This window comes from Carettochelys insculpta, chromosome 4 (assembly GCF_033958435.1).
Source record: "Carettochelys insculpta isolate YL-2023 chromosome 4, ASM3395843v1, whole genome shotgun sequence".
Classification (NCBI taxonomy): Eukaryota; Metazoa; Chordata; order Testudines; family Carettochelyidae; genus Carettochelys; species Carettochelys insculpta.
The window spans coordinates 24455314-24474105 of record NC_134140.1 but is presented as its reverse complement, the minus strand read 5'-3'; the positions used below and the strand labels follow the sequence as shown (position 1 = coordinate 24474105).

The 18792-nt window shown below is 41.1% G+C and overlaps 1 protein-coding gene across 6 annotated transcripts in view; it reads right to left on the bottom strand.

Annotated features, from left to right (window-relative positions):
* The window catches only part of PPP2R2C (protein phosphatase 2 regulatory subunit Bgamma), a 214807-nt gene extending 196550 nt beyond the window's left edge, over positions 1-18257 (bottom strand). For 3 of the 6 annotated variants that reach the window (XM_074992459.1, XM_074992464.1, XM_074992463.1), the window contains exon 1: positions 17733-18257. In XM_074992459.1, the coding sequence (XP_074848560.1) occupies positions 17733-17802 (70 nt within the window). In that variant the 5' untranslated portion in view covers positions 17803-18257. The remainder of the gene's footprint in view (positions 1-17732) is intronic. The other 3 variants (XM_074992460.1, XM_074992461.1, XM_074992462.1) reach the window with 3 other exon arrangements.
* Positions 18258-18792: the final 535 nt, after the last annotated feature.

Below are 18792 nucleotides of genomic sequence, written 5' to 3'. Positions count from 1 at the left end.
ACATAACAGTAGAAATTTACTACCAAACACCTAATCATAATGGTGATTGTGATTATGAAATTCTTAGGAAGATCAGCAAGGTTACAAAAACACAACACTCAATAATAAAGGGGGACTCAACCATCCCCATACTGATGGGGTATGTGCTACTTTAGGATGAAATGAAGAGATACAATTTCTAGACACCATTAATGACTTCTTGAATCAGGTAGTTCTGGAACCCACAAGGGGAGAGACAATTATTGATTTAGTCCTAAGTGGTGCACAGCAACTGGTCAAAGTGACTACAGCTGAACAGCCATGAGAAGGAATTAAAAGGAAGAGTCGCAAGAGTGAAATGTGTGCAAACTGTGTGGAAGCTTTTTTAAAAACACCGTAACAAAAGCTCAAACGAAATACATACTGGAAATAAAAAGACACTTCATAAAACCCTAAGAGGACCCAAAATGCCATCAAGTCTAAACACAGTAAAAGACTGTAGAGGAAAAAAAAATCCTTTCAAATATGGAAGTTAAGCACTAGTAAGCAAAACAGAAAAGAACAACCTCTAGCAAGTCAATGTAAAATATAATTGGGCAGCTCCCCCTCCATAAAAATTGAAGTTCAACTCGCAAAAAGACAAAAATTAACAGCAAAGTTATTTTAAATACATCAGAAGCAAGAAGACTGTCAAACAATCAATGGGGCCACTGGGAGATCAAACTTAAAAGAATATTCAAGGGAAACAAGACTATTGTGGAAAAGCTACATGAATTGTATGCATCAGTCTTGACTGCAGAAGATGTAAGGGAGAATACCACACAAGCCATTCTTTTTAAGCTGTAAATTTGAGAAATTGTCCCAGACTGGGATGTGAACAAAGGAGGTTTTGGACCAAACTGGTAAATTAAAGAGGATAAGTCACCAGGACCAGAGGGTATTCACTGAAAACTTCCCAAGTAACTCAAGTATTAAACTGCAAAACTCTGATGCCTATTGCTTAAGTGAGCCTCAGACCAGATGACTGACAGATAGCTAAAGAAGGGCTGATTTTAAAAAAAAAAAAACAATAAGAATCCAGAGGTGAGGTTAAAGTCTGGTAAACCTCACTTCAGTATCAGGTGAATTGATTGAAACAACAGTAAAGAACAGATTTATTGGTCACATACACACACAGTATATTGGGAATGAGTCAAAACAGGTTTAGTAAAGAGAAATTATGCCTCACTAAAATTCTATTAGAATTCTGTCAGAGTGTCAATAAGCATGGTCAAAGGTAATCCAGTAGGTACAGTGTAATTGGATTTTCAGAAAGCTTCACTAAAGGCTCTTAAGCATGAAGGGGATAAAGAAAGCATAAGGAAATGTTAACCTCTGAACCACTGAATAATGTTAAATGTGAACCAAGAGTCACCCAGTGAAGTTAAGCGGGTCTTAAACAAAAATAAGAAAGTTCTTTACCTAATGCACAGTCAGCCTGCGAAATTCATGGGCATGGGATATCGTGAAGCCCAAAAGCGTAAGTGGATTAAAAAATAATTAGATAATTTAATGGCGGATAGGTCGATTAATGGCTATGAGCCAAGATGATCAAGGTTGTCACACCATGCTCTGGGTGTTGCTAAGTGTCTGACTGCCAGAAGCTGGCACTGGACAATCACACAATAATTGTCCTGTTCTGTTCATTCCCTCTGAAGTGTTTAGCATCAGCCACTATTAGAACACATGAGACTGGTCTAGGTGCATCACTGATGTGACCCAAAATAGCCATTCTTATCTTCTTAAACTATTTGCTGTTTAACTTTTGGAACCAGAATTGCTAATTCCCCAAATCTGTACAAATTTCTTGGTTTTCAGTGGACAACAATTCATTTTGTAGATTGAAAGAGAAGGATATTGGCATTTAAGAGGAATTGTGATAGAAAGGTCCTGAGAGTGTATTTATCAGTGATTAAACAGAAATTGAAAATGGCTAACCCTGGCTTAGAAGACACAAGTTTCATGCTTGTATTACTGTTATATTTCTTGTTCTTCTCTCACAGTTTGATCCTTACCAAAATACACAGACCTCAGCAACAGTGAATATTTTCTGTCAGCTACCACTATTCACATAGGCAGCTCTTAGCATCTAGGTAAGATGTGCTCTAATCGTTTTTGCAAGATTCATGACTGCATTTGGCCATATAATTTTTAAAATGAGCAAATTCTTCATGCATAAATTTTATTTGCAGGTACTTCAGAAACACAGGGCAACCTGTAACTATGTGGCCTAAATACTCTCCTCCCGGAGCAACACACACAAGAAAGAGCCATCAGTACTCAGCACGTGCATCTAAGTTCACCCTGTACAATTCCTGTTGTGAATGGGTAACCTCAGTAAGAAAGAGAGGAATTGACAGGAAAATCATGCAGACTCTGAAATCCATGGGGAAGGAGGGGAAATCAACACTTGCATATTGCTTCAAGGGCCCCAATACCTCTGAGAGCTTGGCTCTAAGGACACCTTGCTGCTACAGTTGCTTTCCTACCTCCCTGAGGGAACATGAGCTAACACATGATTTTCCATCAGTGCTGAGGAAGTGTACAGCAGTAAATAGATGCCTAAACAGGTCCATCTTTATCCCCTAGCCCCACCCCTCAGCTTGGATAGCCCTAACAGCACAGCACAGAGGGGCTTCCATCGGCTCCCAGGGAAGAAAGAGGTACACAGAAAAGATGTTGTTCCCCCATACTTTGCTGAACTTCCTCCCCTGTTCCACTCTCATGTGCTCTATACCACATGCTGGAGGGCAGCATGTGGCCAGGCCCCTGAGAGATTTGTTTTTCTGTTATAATGCACAATGGTATAGTCATAAATGCTCTTAAAACTCAAAGGTTTAGTATAGAACTTTGAAAAATGCCAACTTTTACAAAAACCCAAATCCTTTGCTACTTAATCAGGGCCTGAGGCAGTGCTCAATTTGTACCAGAGCCTGCCAGAGCTGAGCGTCAGCACTTCTGAATTTACCGTATCAGTTATGAATGTAGAAAAAAATTGCTCAGGGCTTAGCACATCTTTCACTACAAATTAAGCACTGGTCTGAGGTCTTGCTGACCACACCATGGTTTAAAAGCTAAATATTGAAAATTCAATGTCATTTTATTGTCAGTTATTTCTTTGTTTATTTGAAATATGTGTATTTAAACACTGGGATTAATGATTAACAAATAAGCAATTTATTAGGCAGAGAGAAAAGCAATAATTTCTTAAAAACTGAACCCTGATTAACTTTATTTTCAACTAGTACCCACCATAGCACTCATAATGAACTCTGACTGTCAATAATGCCATCAACATAACAGTGTTAGCCTTGGGATTTGTGTAAATATAGTGCCAGTGTGTGCAATCAAACTACTTTTAATGGCTATGCCAAATAAGCAGAAAAAGAAACAGTACACTGAAGGATCCGAGACATCAGTTTTTCAAACAACTGCAAATAGAGAATATTAAAACTAACAGTTCTGTGCCTTGCTTTAGCACCCATGTTGATAATTATAAGCCATGCAAACTTAATACAATATTCACAGTACCATATTTCTGTCTGTTCCTACAAATAAATGTGTATGTGTGAAAGAGAAGGCATTATAGACACAAAACCTCTGTTGTACAAATAGTTCACAAAAGCCAGTGAACTGCACAAACTGCGCTGTGCTGAAGGATTTCATTGGGGTATCCAGTCCCTTGATGTACGTTTTTGTTAACTGAATTTGTCGTAGTTCACGTAGTCAAAATGGCATCTTTATTATTTGTATCTAGAATCCAGACAACTACCTTGACAGTAGTCCCTCAGCAGAAACAACCGTCCCATTCAAAATTCTCTCATGATTTTAACATATAACATATAGTGACTTTCCTGCTTTTCACTACCGTACAAGAATTACACAACTCTAACATGGGATAAAAGTATAGAGAAAATGTCCATTAATGTAAAGACGTTCAGAGTCACAGCATTTCCTAATACACACAAATCTCCAAAAAGTACACGATTCTGGGACAAGGAAGATCCTAAACACAGTGGGAGGGTATAATGCACTTCAGCCAAAATATTTTCTTGTTTAAAAATAGAAGGCTGGGCACTCAACTCTGCTGTAATTTTCAGATTAACTTAGAAAGTTGCATTACCTACTGAAATATCAATTCCCTGCCCCAAAACAACTCTGATATCATTCAGTAAATAACATCTTGCCTTAGACTAAATTCTCTAGTCAAATCCTCATTAAAGTGGGCAAATTAAGCAGAGGCAAAGAACTCAAGGATCCAGGAACCACTAATGATACAGTAATGCAATATTAGCAGTCATGATGGATTATCATTTTATGACTGCCATAAAGATATTCAGGTCTTTTTCTACTATAAAATATTCAGTGTTATTTTATCATGTTTCACATCTTAAATTCATACAAGGATCATTTCTATTGAACTCTGAATTCACCATTTACGTATGTAATACATTAGTGAAATACATTCAGACTTAAGGTCTATATGGAAAATAAAATATAATGCAAGGTATGTTTTCCTTTTCATAATGATGAATATTCTGAATAAACTACTCCTACAGTGAACAATGACAGCTGCTCAGCTTGCACTGGGTTCTTTAGTTTTACATTATTCAGTGCTTTTGAACTGTCAGTTTCAATTAGAAGAAAATCCACGAAGCTTGCACAGATCAATATTTTATATATACATTTTATACATGCACTGTTGACTTCTTAAACTTTAGATTTCATTATTTTTTTAAATAATTACTGAAACAAACAAGCGACCTTTCCTATCAGTGAAATGCCTGTTGGCAATTCTGGTAACAGGAAATTTATATTTAGGCTTCTTGCTTGTTTTCTTGTAAGGGTCATGATTGGGGAACTAGTATATAACTTGGTCATCCTAGTGTGCCATGTTTTTATGCTAGATAGTTCCCTTCCTTTATTTAGTCATCTCCTTCATTACTTCAGTGTCTCCACACTGTATATTAAGTACCTATTATTCTTTGTAGCAAATACTTGAGTGTGAGACTAAGAAGTTCTTATTCAAAGAACAGTACACAAAAGAACTACGTTTACCACTTCTGAAAAAATGTGTACAATTGCTCTGATGTAGAATATAGAAGAAGCATGTGCCCAAATTAAATAGGAATGTAATTCTCCAGTGTTGTCATAATTTATACTTTTGCAAAATGAAAGTAAAAATACATGGCATTCTAATTTGGAAACATTTTAGACCCTCTTTTCACAGGTGGACATCAACTATATATTTGAAACAAAAAGCAATAAGTAGCACTTTAAAGACTAGCAAAATACTTTATTAGGTGAGCTTTCGTGGGACAGACCCACTTCTTCTGGTCTGGCTATGGTCTATTTTGCTAGTCTTTAAAGTGCTACTTGACTGCTTTTTGTTTTGATAGTGTATAGACTAGCACGGCTTCCTCTCTGTTACTATATATTTGAGAGCTTGTCAATCTGTTTGTTCAAGAATGCCTCCTAACAGTAAGTACTAGGACCACTAAATTCAGTATACAGCCTCCTCTCATGACAAAACTTAAAGCAACATAAAGTTTTGGTTGTGTTAGGAAAATGGGATGTGCCTGGAATAGGATGGTGTCTCATAAAAATCATACAGAAAAGGCAATTACCAGGTAGATGACAAGAGCTAACGGGGGTCCTCTGGTCCAGGACTGCCCCACCTCTGGTCCAGGACTGCCCCAGCCCTACATCTCCCAGTCCCCAGATGCCCTTTAGGAGGGCAGAAGGTGGGGGCTGAAACTCTCCCCCCCCAACCCCAAAGTCATATAGGGACACTGCTGGCTGTCCGCATTCACCAGAGAGCGGAGGGAAAGTGCAGAGCTGTAGTGGACGAGAAGCTGGACATGAGTCACCAGTGTGCCATAGTAGCCAAGAAGGCTAATGGCATTTTAGGTTGCATCAAGAGCATTGCCAGGAGATCCAAAGAAGTGATTATTCCTCCTTATTCAGTTTTGGTGAGGCTGCATCTGGAGTACTGTGTCCAGTCCTGGGCCCCCAGTTACAGGAAGGATGTGGATACACTGGAGAGGGTCCAGAGGAGGACGACCAAAATAATAAGGGAGCTGGAGCATATGACCTATGAAGAAAGGTTGAAGGAATTGGGTCCGTTTAGTCTGCAGAAGAGAAGACTGAGGGGGGACTCGATAACAGTCTTCAACTTACTGAAGGGAAGTTGCAAAGGGGCTGGAGAGAGTCTGTTCGCAGTGGTCACGGATGGCAGAACACGGAACAATGGTCTCAAGTTGCAGTTGGGAAGGTCCAGGTTGAACATTAGGAAAAACTTTTTCACTAGGAGGGTGGTGAAGCATTGGCATGGTCTACCCAGGGAAGTATTGGAGTCTCCATCCCTGGAGGTGTTTAGGTCTCGCCTCGACAAAGCCCTGGCTGTGCTGATCTGAGGGGTTTAGTCCTGTCTAGGGCGGGGTCTGGACTTGATGGCTTTTTTAGGTCTCTTCCAGCTCTATTGTTCTATGATTCTATGAGTTTGCTGCATGCCTTACTCTGGCTGCAGAATGCAGGGGCCAGACGAGCTGTGCACTTTGCTCTCACGCCCTATTTTTGAAAATTATAATCATTTCAATCAAGCATGTGCATTTTCTTTTTGACTTTTTCAAAAAATAATTGAGTTAAGGACCTGAGCAACGCTGGGTAAATGTGCTAATGAAAACACAAGCTACAAAGCACTGAAGAATCTCCCTGCCTACATACCCCAGTATTAATAAGTAAGGACTTTACTTTTTCCAGCCACAAGCTCCAAAGATTTCATCCAAGCCCTAAAACATTTCACAACACAGTGCATTTTTAAATGTTCTCTTGGGTATATCAAGTGACCTTCGTAAACAGGTCATCTTTCAAGTAACCAACAGCAAATTCATGCTAAAGTCTCATGCTGATTCTGGTCTAGAGTAAAGGCAATGGCAGAGGAGTCAGGAGGATCCAAATTCCAGTCCAGAATCAGGAAATCTAGCTGTGACTCTGCTGCTAATGTGCTCTGTAGGTCTGCGGGTCACTGAATGATAGAGTTGACAACACTTTTCAGTGCCTCACAGAAGTGGTATGAAAAAAGATGTTAGCGGAGTTCTTTGAATATGTAAACTCTATAGTCTAAGCAACAAATACTATTACACTGCAATTATCTTTCAGCCAGATCCTGCACCCAGTGCCACGTTCCCAAAAATATATGAATAAGGGCTACAGGACTGTGCCTACCATTTGGATGGAATAAATATTGTCTAACCAGAACGTTTCAGGGCCATCCAAAATAATTTCTTGATCCACATTTTAGATGAAAGACTGATTGGATACACCGCACATAGCGTTATCCAAAAGCTGCAAGTGAACTGGAAGCTCTGGGAGAAAGCAAGATTGATCATGGTTCACTGCTATTCATTTCTGATATGAAAGGAAACAGAATACAGCAACAAATGAGGATCAGTGAGAACAGCGGAAGTTATAACAGAAAACTCATTTAAAAAACTATAAATCCTCGATCTTCAGAACAAAAAACAAATCCTAATCACCGAAGATTACAAGGAAACTTTCCCCATGGGCACGTTTTCCTGTCCCTTGCAGCTTCCTCTGATGCATCTGGAACTAGCTGCCCTGAAAGGCGGGATAATGGACAAGTTCTGATTCCAGTACAGCAATTCCTACAAGCCTCTGTATAGGCAGGTAGAAGGAGAGAGACTGAGGTACAGGAACTGGTGTAAGACCTGAGGCCTGAACCACAGTCAGCTAAGTCAGGCCATGCTATGATCGTAAGTCAGCCCCTGGCATAAGACAGTTGCTTGCTTACAAGTTCACTGTCCAGTACATGAACTTGGCAAAAGCAGGGGTAGCACTTCTAAAGCACAGATATTCCTGAGAAGTACTAGGGTGCTCATGTTAACACATTCCAGAAGGCTAGTACAGGTGCAACAAACATAGAGTTATGGCATAAACACAACCCTGAGAGAGAATACAGGAACACATAGACCCTGAGTAAAGAAAAGGATAGGAGGACAAAGATGAATGGAGATGTTTTATTCAAATCATCTGGTAGGAGGTGCAGACTTGCTAACTATGTCAGGCATGTTATACCTAACTTGCTTATATGAATGTGTACAAGAGAGATCTTAGGAGCATCGCCTTTGGCTAGCAAGGAGCCAGCAGAAAGTCCCTCTGCAGACTCCATTGTCATGGGCACGTCCACATCAGTGGACCAGTGCTGTGTTTCATCAGCAATAAGCCTGGCTGAGCAGCTTGGCCCATGGCCTGAGTCTATGGCCTTTCTCGGCAGTATGATCAAAGTCTGCTCAGCCAGCTCGTTGCAGGGCAGGTACAGAGTACAAAACCTCATGTCAGAGTGGATAAAAGTCAGTGATTTTAAAAAATAAATCATTTTAAAATCATCTGTTTATTTGAATATACATTACAGTATGTCTGTCTGTACTCTGTTCGAGAACTCCGCTTAAACCACAAGAGCTACAACTGCAACGTGGTATGCAGCTTCCTCTTACCCCAACTTAAACCAAGGACAGAGGTGGGTGTGCCCGGAAAACAGGAAGTGCATGAAATCCAAGTTTTCCAGAGCATGGAAAGGGAGGGGGCACAGAAAGGAGGGACGACACACATCAGACTCACCACTGGGGGCAGTGAGCACAGGGCAGAGCAATACTGCAGAGAGACTACCCGGGGCAGCCGCTGCAGGAAAAGAGCAGCCACATGCAGAGAGGATTCCCCACCCGTCGGCCTCCAGACAACTCAGTGCCCCCCTCCCCAAACACTTCCCTTCATTGTTCGGCCAAAGTGCTGCACAGGGAGAGGCCTGTGCCCCCCCTTCCCCCTGTACTGACACTGCAATTAGCTCTCCGCCAGAGATGCTGGAGTCCTGCCCCACCCCAAAGCTCAGGCTGGGGCCAGGGGAAGTGGCCCAGCCCCAGCTCCACCAGGGCTGGGGACCAGCATCAAAACCCCAGCCCTGGTCGCAGACCTACTCCTGTAGCTCTGTGCCACTTTTCCCTGGCCCTGGCCCTGGCCCCCCTGCACAAGCAGTGCAGCCCCAGCCCTGACTCCACCTGCAGCTCTCACCCAGGAAAAGCACTGTGGCTGCAGCTGCGGGCCCAGCACCCCCTTCAACACCCTGTCTCCCCACCTGCACTTCTCACCATGAGCATGGAAAAGCAACTCAGCCCCTCCCCCACACCTCAGCAGTCCTGTAAGTGCCTCCCCCCTGCTGCACTCACTGGGGCTGGGGAAAAGCCCTGCGGCTCCAGACCCACCCACCTCCCAGTTCAGGCTGGAGCAGGGGAAGGCACTCCCCCAATCTCCCCACAGCAAAGAACCCAGTCCCAGCCTCCCACTTGCTTTACTTAACTACCCAAGAAATTCTGCATAAATGTGCTAGTAACACACTAAAAACATTTAAGGACAGCCACTCAGGAGAGTGCTGCAATTGCAAAGGTGAAGCATTTATGTAAAAGCTAAGTTTTAGTTTAATAAAATGTAAGTGCTACCATGTTTGTGCATATTTAGTTCTTACCATTGCTAATGTATTGCTTGACAAAAGTACTATTTCCTACATTAATAAAATCAAGTAACATAAAAAAGTACACAAAGTATATTCCCTCAGTGTGTAAAATGCTGCACTGAGTTGTAAATTAACATGTTTTAGTCATTAGATTTGCAGTATTGTTGAGGAAATACATGAAGTAGCATCAGTGGGAAACTTGATTTAAAACAATGATTTCTCCTTGGTGGTTTAAATCAATGATTGAAATTGCCTTGATTTAAATCAATCCACCCTGCCTCACACACAAGCTAACTGACAACACTCAGCATGTCTATTGGAGCAGAAGATTCTCTGGGGGGCCATACCTTCATCAAGTAAGGGAGATCTTTTACCTTTTAAGATAGTTACTCATAACTAGCTTAAAGATAAATTCCTTCCTGGCAGATGAAGACGGACAATTTCCTCCATCTTGGATTAAACAGAAATAGACATTGGTTACTCAAAGTAAGGGCTACACAAGACAGACATCCTGGTTTGTGTGTGTCATGCTTTGATTTCCCTCCAAAATATTTATGAAGCCATTGAATGTTTCCAATACGTACATATTTTACCAAATTTTACATTAAGTTAGCATTTTCTTGCCATACAGTAAAGTTATTTTCAATAGTTGAAACTATGACTGCTATGTTCTATGCCTCATTATTAATAATTCACATACTCATATTGCATTTAAAGAGGTTAATACATCATTAATATGGTGACCATCTTTTCATAAAATCTATAGTACATAAAAAGAAATTCTAGAACTATATCATTTGACTATATAAATGGGTGCACATTAAAGGCCATAGTCTGCCCACAGTTATTCCATACAGCTATACTGACTTCAAATAGACTTCACATTTTTAAAAATACCGTGTTTTTTAAGCCAATCTCATGATTTTTGCTTGCAGGCCTGACACTTGGATTTAAAACACTTGGGGTTGGCAATGCCACCAACTTCCTGAAAAGCTTTGTGAGGACCAGTTCTCCAGGTAATCTTAGTCTTGGAGATGTTTCTCCCATGATCCTCAACCCCACCCTGCTGCCCCAAAGTTTTGTAGGCATTGTGATGAATTTTAGTTAATTTTCTCTCTGCTATTGCCAATTGCTGAACACAGAATCTCCAGAAACATAGTGCATGTGCCCTAGTGAGCTATGTCATGCTTTGCCCCCAAAATATCCTCTCCCCCAGAAAAACAAAAAACAGATTGTAAAAGAGAGCTCTCTAACCTGAATTTTATCCATTCCCATTTCCTCCCCACCCACCGCCTGCCCCCCTTCATCTAAGTCCCAAATCAGAAAGGTGCTCTAACTTCATGAATGTGACTAGTCCCATTCACTTTCCTGGGACTGTTAAGCAAACTAAACTTACATATGTGAAAAGTCCCAGAAATGCCTTAGCCAGGCCCAGTGATGGGGGCTGGGGGGAGGCAAAGGAGGCAGCTGCCCTGAGGAAAGCATTTCAGAGGGGCCTGGAGCTGCAGCCATCGCTACCACTGATTCTACTTTGGCAGTAGTCGTGGCTGGAGCTGTAGGCCCCTTTGATGTGCTCTAGCATCTTTGGTCCACCAGTCTACACAGCTAAGACAGAGGAGTGGGAGGCCCAGCACCACAGTCTGAGCAGTGCTAAGGACTGACTGCCCCTTCCACCGTTGACCTCTGCCCCTTCCAGGAGTACATAGCCAGGCCCCCCTTCCATTTTGTCCCAGGACCTCTGGGGGCTATTGGCCCCACTGGGCTTAGCCTTTTCTTGTTGTCGCTATTATTTTCTGATCCCTTCTAAACAACACTGTTCCATATTCTCTTCTACTTCTCATTTCTATGGGTAATTTCCTGATTGCTTATTATTAGTTATTTGTATTATAATTATACTTAGAGGCCCTGGACATGGTTGAAGTTCCATGTTAAGAATATTCTCTGCCCCAAAGAGCTTCCAATCTTTTCCTTCTGCTGTCTCCCCATTTCTTAACTTGAAAAACAGCATCTTCTGCCTTCTCTATTTCAGTCTGTGTCACAATAACCCTGATCTTCTGTTCTTGTTCTGGCCTATGTAAATCTGTCACTTCTTGCTTCCCAACTCCTCTCAAAGGCAATGCTCTAGAGCTGTTGAAGTGGTACACAATCTTTACAAGATATTTTTCCAACACTAGAAAAGCTTCTTCTCTGATTAAAATGACATTCCTAACTGTTCCCACAGGTCCAGAAGTTAGGATGCAGGAGCAGACACAGTAGTGATAAAACATAATCCAACACTGAAATTCAGAACTAGATTTTAAAAATATATATACCTGTACTTCTTACACATGAAAACTTTGCAAAATACAGCTTATGTTTCAACTGGACATTTGAGTTTTTTTGTGTTTTTAAACCCACTTAACAGTAACACTTTAATGAGTTAAGTTGAGAAAACAGCCCAATTAATGCTCTTTGTATAATGCAATGAATTTAAGTAGAAATTTGCAAACACAAGAGCCCGATCAAGTCCAAACAAGACAGTTACACTGAAACCTAGAAGTTTTTAAAACGACCTAAATTCTTACAAAAAAAAAAAGTAAAGGTGAATTATAAATAACCCAGATAATTAATTGTGCAATAAATAATGCTGCTTGGAAGAGCTACCTTGGCATTAAAAGTGGCAAAAGTACAGGCTCAAATCTTGCGCAATTCGCTCATGCCAGTAGAGGCTGAACCTCTCTAATCCAGCACTATCCGTAATCTGGCATGATTTTAGTTATCTGGATGACCACTTATGGCAGGTGTGGCCAAGTTTTCCATGATCCCATCATGTTTGCTTACAGCCACCAGTCCTGGCTCTCAGTGTTCTGTGCTGTTATTTAGCTCTTATTTACACTGCTAGAAAATTTTGACCTCTTGTGGCCTGGCAAATTCTCTTGTTTGGTGCACTGGTCAGGTCCAGAGGGTGCTGGATTAAAGAGATTCAACCTATAATACCACTGAAATCAACAGGTTCAATAGCATGACCAGAATGAGCCAGAATTGGCAGACAGTTTTCAAAGAAGGTCTGAATTTGAATGTCAGTCATTTAGCTTTATATCAGTACTGTTATCAATGTACTAAATTAGAGGGAGGGATATAAACAATTTAATAGTTAATTTCAGATACCCTCTTTATTGCTGTTGATTTATATTCCCTAAGGAAATGCCTTCTTTCTGGAAATGAATTTCGTTTGTTGTATGGGGTGGCAGGCATAGAAGTGAAGATTGAAAGCATCTTTTACAGCAGATTTAAATGTCTGAAGAATTAATACACATGGACTCGAATACACCAAAACTATGAGTGATTTTTAAAACGTTCTTTAAAATGTTCTTGTTTATTTTAACTCAACTGGATCAAAAACCTTTACTTTGATCTAGTGTGATGGTCATGCAGGTGGGTTATAATAAATTTATTTTTACACTGTGGCAGGGCCAGGGCGGAGGGCCTTTTCAGAGGGAGCCCAAACAAGCAGAAGGGCCTGCGAAGCACCAGCAGGGCAATCACACACAGCTGGGCGTGAGATAGCTCAGCCTAATTGGGGCCAGCTGACTCCATGACTGCTGTAATAAGAGGCCTTTAAAAGCTCTTCACAGAGGGAAGGGTGGGGAGAGATTGTGAGGAGATCAGAGTAGTGGGAGAGAGCAAGTTTGAGAGGAACAGAGGAGAGGCTCTGGAACACCAGAAACCACAGAGGGAGGGTGAGGAGCTTCAGCAGATCAAGAGTGGGAACTTGCTACTGCTGCAGCCTGGAGAGAGTACCAGGGCAATTGTCTTGGGAAGTGGCCCAGGGAGAAGAGCTGCTGTGCCAAGGGCTAAGGGAGTCAGCCCTTCCCACTGCCTAGGGTCCCCGGGTCAAAACCTGGCATGAGTGGGTGGGGGCCAGGTTCCCTCCAGACCACGCCTCACCCCAGCGAGGGCAACTGGGCCTTTAAGTGGAACCAGTGGACTGAATAGAGGCCAGAAGCCTAGGAACAAGACTGACTTTGTCACAACACCCTACCAAACAAAACCTAAGACAAGAGTTGGTTTTGTCAAAAAAAAAAAATTGTATGCCAAAATGCTATCTTATTTCTTTGCCTGAATGTTGTGTTAATTTATGCACAGTACTGAAGAGTGATAGGATAATGTATGATGGCTATTGTTCCCCTGAGGCTTTTATGAAAGAGAAATGTTATCTTTGGAGGATATTTCAAATGACCAAAATCTTTGAATAAAGATGCAAATATTTTTATTACCCCCCTATACCAGAGAATGGTAGGACTGGAAGGGATCCTGAGAGGTCATCATGTCCAGCCCCCTGCTCTCATGGCAGGACCAAGTACTGTCTAGACCATCCCTGATAGATACTTATCTAACCTGTTTTTAAATATCTCCAGAGATGGAGATTCCACAACCTCCCTAGGCAATTTATTCCAGTGTTTGACCACCCTGACAGTTAGGAACTTTTTCCTAATGTCTAACCTAAACCTTCCTTGCTGCAGGTTAAGCCCACTGCCTCTTGTTCCATCCTCAGAGGACAAGAACACCACGTTTTCTCCCTCCTCCTTATGACACCCTTTTAGATACCTGAAAACTGCTATCATGTCCCCCCTTAATCTTCTTTTTTCCAAACTAAACAAGCCCAATTCTTTCAGCCATTCTTCATAAGTCATGTTCTCTAGACCTTTGATCATTCTTGTTGCTCTTTTCTGGACCCTTTCCAATTTCTCTAGATCTTTCTTGAAATGTGGCGCCCAGAACTGGACACAATACTCCAACTGGGGCCTAACCAGCGCAGAGTAGAGCAGAAGAATGACTTCTCGTGTCTTGCTCACAACACACCTGTTAATGCATCCCAGAATCATGTTTGCTTTTTTTGCAACAGCATCACACTGTTGACTCATATTTAACTTGTGATCCACTATAACCCCTAGATTCCTTTCTGCCATACTCCTTCCTAGACAGTTGCTTCCCATTCTGTACGTGTAAAACTGATTGTTTCTTCCTAAGCGGAGCTCTTTGCATTTGTCCTTATTAAACTTCATCTTCTTTACTTCAGACCATTTCTCCAATTTGTCCAGATCATTTTGAATTTTGACCCTATCGTCCAAAGCAGTTGCAACTCCTCCTAGCTTGGTATCACCTGCAAACTTAAGCAGCGTACTGTCTATGCCAATATCTAAATCGTTGATGAAGATATTGAACAGAACCAGTCCCAATACAGACCCCTGCGGAACCCACTTGTTGTAACTTTCCAACACGATTGAGAATCATTAATAACTACTCTCTGAGTACGGTTATCCAGCTAGTTTTGCACCCACCTTATAGTAGCCCCATCTAAGTTGTATTTGCCTAGTAAATGCTTTACTAAAATCTAGGTATACCATATCCACTGCTTCTCCCTTATTCACAAGGCTCGTTATCCTATCAAAGAAAGCTATCAGATTAGCCTGACATGATTTGTTCTTTGCAAATCCATGCTGGCTGTTCCCTATCAGCTTCCCACCTTTCAAGTGTTTGCAAATCATTTCCTTAAGTACTTGTTCCATTATCTTTCCTGGCACAGAAGTTAAACTGACCAGTCTGTAGTTTCCTGCGTTGTTCTTATTCCCCTTTTTGTAGATGGGCACTATATTTGCCTTTTTCCAGTCTTCTGGAATCTCTCCCATCTCCTATGATTTTCCAAAGATGATAGCTAATGGCTCAGATACTGCCTGCATCAGCTCCTTGAGTATTCTAGGATGCATTTCATCAGGCCCTGGTGATTTGCAGACATCTAACTTTCCTAAGTGATGTTTAACTTGTTCATTTTTTTTTAATTTTACCTTCTAAACCTACCCCTTTCCCCCTAGCATTCATTATGTTAGGCATTCCTTCTTCAGACTTCTCAGTGAAGACCGAAATAAAGAAGTCATTAAGCATCTCTGCCATTTCCAAGCTTCATGTTACTGTTTCTCCCTCCTCACTGAGCAACGGGCCTACCCTATCCTTGGTCTTCCTCTTGCTTTTAATGTATTTATAAAAAACTTTCTTGTTTCTCTTTATGCTTGTAGCTAATCAGAGCTCATTTTGTGCTTTTGCCTTTCTAATCTTGCTCCTGTAGTCTAACAAAGTTACATTCATAAGAGATTAGAATTATGGGTGGATCTAGTCATGTAAAAGTAAAGGCATCCTCAAGAGCAAGGTGATTTCAAAGAAAGATTCCTTCCTTCTTGATATTAATCCATAAGGTCTTTCAATATGTATTTTGATCTCTGAGGAGTGAAGTTTATAAGATAATGGAGGAGAAGAGAAGAGTTGTATAGTATGTCAGTCTTCCTCAGTTCAGCCTTTTTCCCTGAGATGTGTGACACTAGATGGAGTTGCTGAAGCAACTCCTCCATACAAGAATTATCTGTTCTGCCATGCTTCATGTTCCATCCACACAATATGTCATCAGGATTGCTGGTCATAATGACAATATAGCCAGAGCTGATGTTCCTGTTGGGAGGGTTATTCTGATTAGATTCAGGCAGGTCAGCCCACATGCAACAACCGTGGAGGAGCATTACTACCTTCTGGTCTGAATATCAGCTGAATCTGAAAAGTGAGCCACAGCCAATCTGTGAGTCAACAGTGTACACAGCAATGCTAATAAGACCATTTAAAAAAAGTCCTCAAATTGCAACATGCATACGTATTTTACAAAATGTGATTTACAAAAACCATAAGGGAACATTTCACTAAAGTTACCAAAACTATTAAACATATCAAAATGTAGCCTGTCATCTTGAAGTATTCACCTCCAGGAGGCCCACAAGTGCACCAACATGCATTAAAATCCTGAACATGTAATTCACTGTACCGGTTATGCAGGCCATCTTTGTAACTATGGTATAAATTTAGGAGAAAGTTTCTTCCAATATCATCTTAAGTAATCACACCTCAAGAGTAAAAGTAAGCAAAGCACCTTAGAAACAGTAAAACATGATCCATAAACACAGGAAAATGCAAGAAAACATGTACCAAAAAGCAAGAAATACCTACAGGCATGATTGCCAAATGATTATAGTGGCAAATAGTACCGTTTAGAGAGAACAAGCACAGCGTTCTGTTATTTTCTCTTGCAAAAATCTGCTTTGTATTCCTCAGGCAGATAAATAACCCTGCTGTGCTCTACATCCTGAAAAAGAATGCAAATCACAAATAAGCAGGCAAGTCTCAGATGATCAAATTTCAGGATGCAGCATGACAGCACTAGATGACTGAACACTGATCAAATGATGACACAACCCAGAGATTAAGACTCAAATAATACTAAGTGACTATCATGTTAAGTATGCTTTTATTACACAAGGCTACACCTAAAATACTGCCGCAATTGCTGCAAAAGACTGTAAAAACTACACACACATACATATTCAGAGGTCCATGACCTACAAATCGGTATATATTTCTTATGTTCAATCTCATCATGGCCTATTTTTACAACCAACCTTTCAGCAATTAAACATGAAGCTGTACAGTATCACGAACCAAAATTTTTATCTGGGTAGAAGGTAAGTTGGATGTCAGTGTAAAATATCTGTCACCTGCACAAGCACTCTCCTTTATGTAACAAGCCACCAGCTATCGAAAGACTCAAACTGCAGTTCTCTCTTTTCCTCTAATCCTTTGCAGTTACATAGAGGCTGGGAGGAATCCACTAGTATTCCAAAGATTATGCATACATACTGCTTCAAAATTTATACTGTTCTCAAGGAAACAACCAACCCAGCAATTTCTGTAATGTTCTGACTACAACTGTCAACGTGAGATGCACAACCTTACTAAACCATCGTACAGTTAACATTACAGATTATTCCTCTGACTTCTGAGCTACCAAGCTTTTTTATTTTTTGTGGTTAAACAATCACTTGTTTCTCATTTTTTCCAATGCATCTGCCAGGCATGCAATGCAAGGTGCTGCATACTGGGTTAGCACAACTTGACCGTGCTGTAACAACACCCTCTCTAGCCCATATAGTTCAGTATATTGCAGTGGTATGATAGAATACCCTTTGGGTTTAGCAAATCCAAACTGATTCTGTACCAGCTCCTATCCAAAAAAATTTTTCAACACATATTCAAACATGGCAGTGCATCCTTTGCTTAGAAAGCACAGATAGTCAAGAGCAGATGAAGAGCATAATGACAACATGTATGTTACCTTCAGTTACATAGTTGTGGTCTCGGAGAAAGCTGTGGTTAATTTTTCGTGTGTCCGTGTCCTCGCCCATTTACAGCAGGATTACTCAGCATGCCTATCCGCAGTGGACTGATAGAATCAGCAGAGGTCGTCACAAGAGCACCATCCATGCTGCCACTGCCTAGCAGAGGCGGAGAACAGACTGGGCTACTGAGCACAGCATAATGAGAGAGAGCGATGTAGCACAGATTTTGGGAGGGTGAAGTAATAATAAATAATACTAATATCAAAAAAGAAAAAAGAAAGGGGGCAAAAGCGCCAATAAATTAAGAATAAAAAAAATCCCACAGGAGGGATCTATATGCAGAATCTACAAGCACTTCTCCTGCTGTTAAAGAATAACCCAGTTCTTTAGTCACATACTCCTTAAACAAGCTCCCATGCAGAGTCTGCTCCAAGTGGTTGCTGCTGTGGAATCTTGCTGGATGCTAGGAAAGTGGTAATCAGCATATTGCAGCAAACGCTGCCTGGTGAAGCCCTGTGATTGCTGTTGCTGCTATTGCTGTCATATGCCTACGCTGCATCAGAGCAGGCCCCGCCCAGCCAGTCTCTAGCTACCCAACCACACAACATCTGCATGTAGTAAAGTGAAAAATGAGACTGCAGGTAATTATTTTAGCTCTTCTGCTGGAGAGATGGGCAAGGAAAAATTTAAACGGGGGGAAGGGGACTTCAGGCTGATTAAATAGGTTTTACGTTGACACATATTCCACACTAGCATGAAGGTACAATTTGGTACTGGTCAACACTATCATAATCAGCAAAAGCAACAATCATTCAGTGTCAGTACGAAGGAACACCAGTGAACTACAGCCAGTAGCTGCCTATGAAAAATAACTGTTAGAAGATTAGGAAATCAAAAGAAAATATGAAATAGAGCAAACCCAATACAGAGTTTACCTATCACTATTCTATATGAAAAGGCAAACTGTAACGTGGAAAAAAAATAAAAAGCACGAAAGAACAGAAAACAAATCTCGTGTTTCTTAGCAACTTGATATCAGAGGTAGGGAGAGGCAGA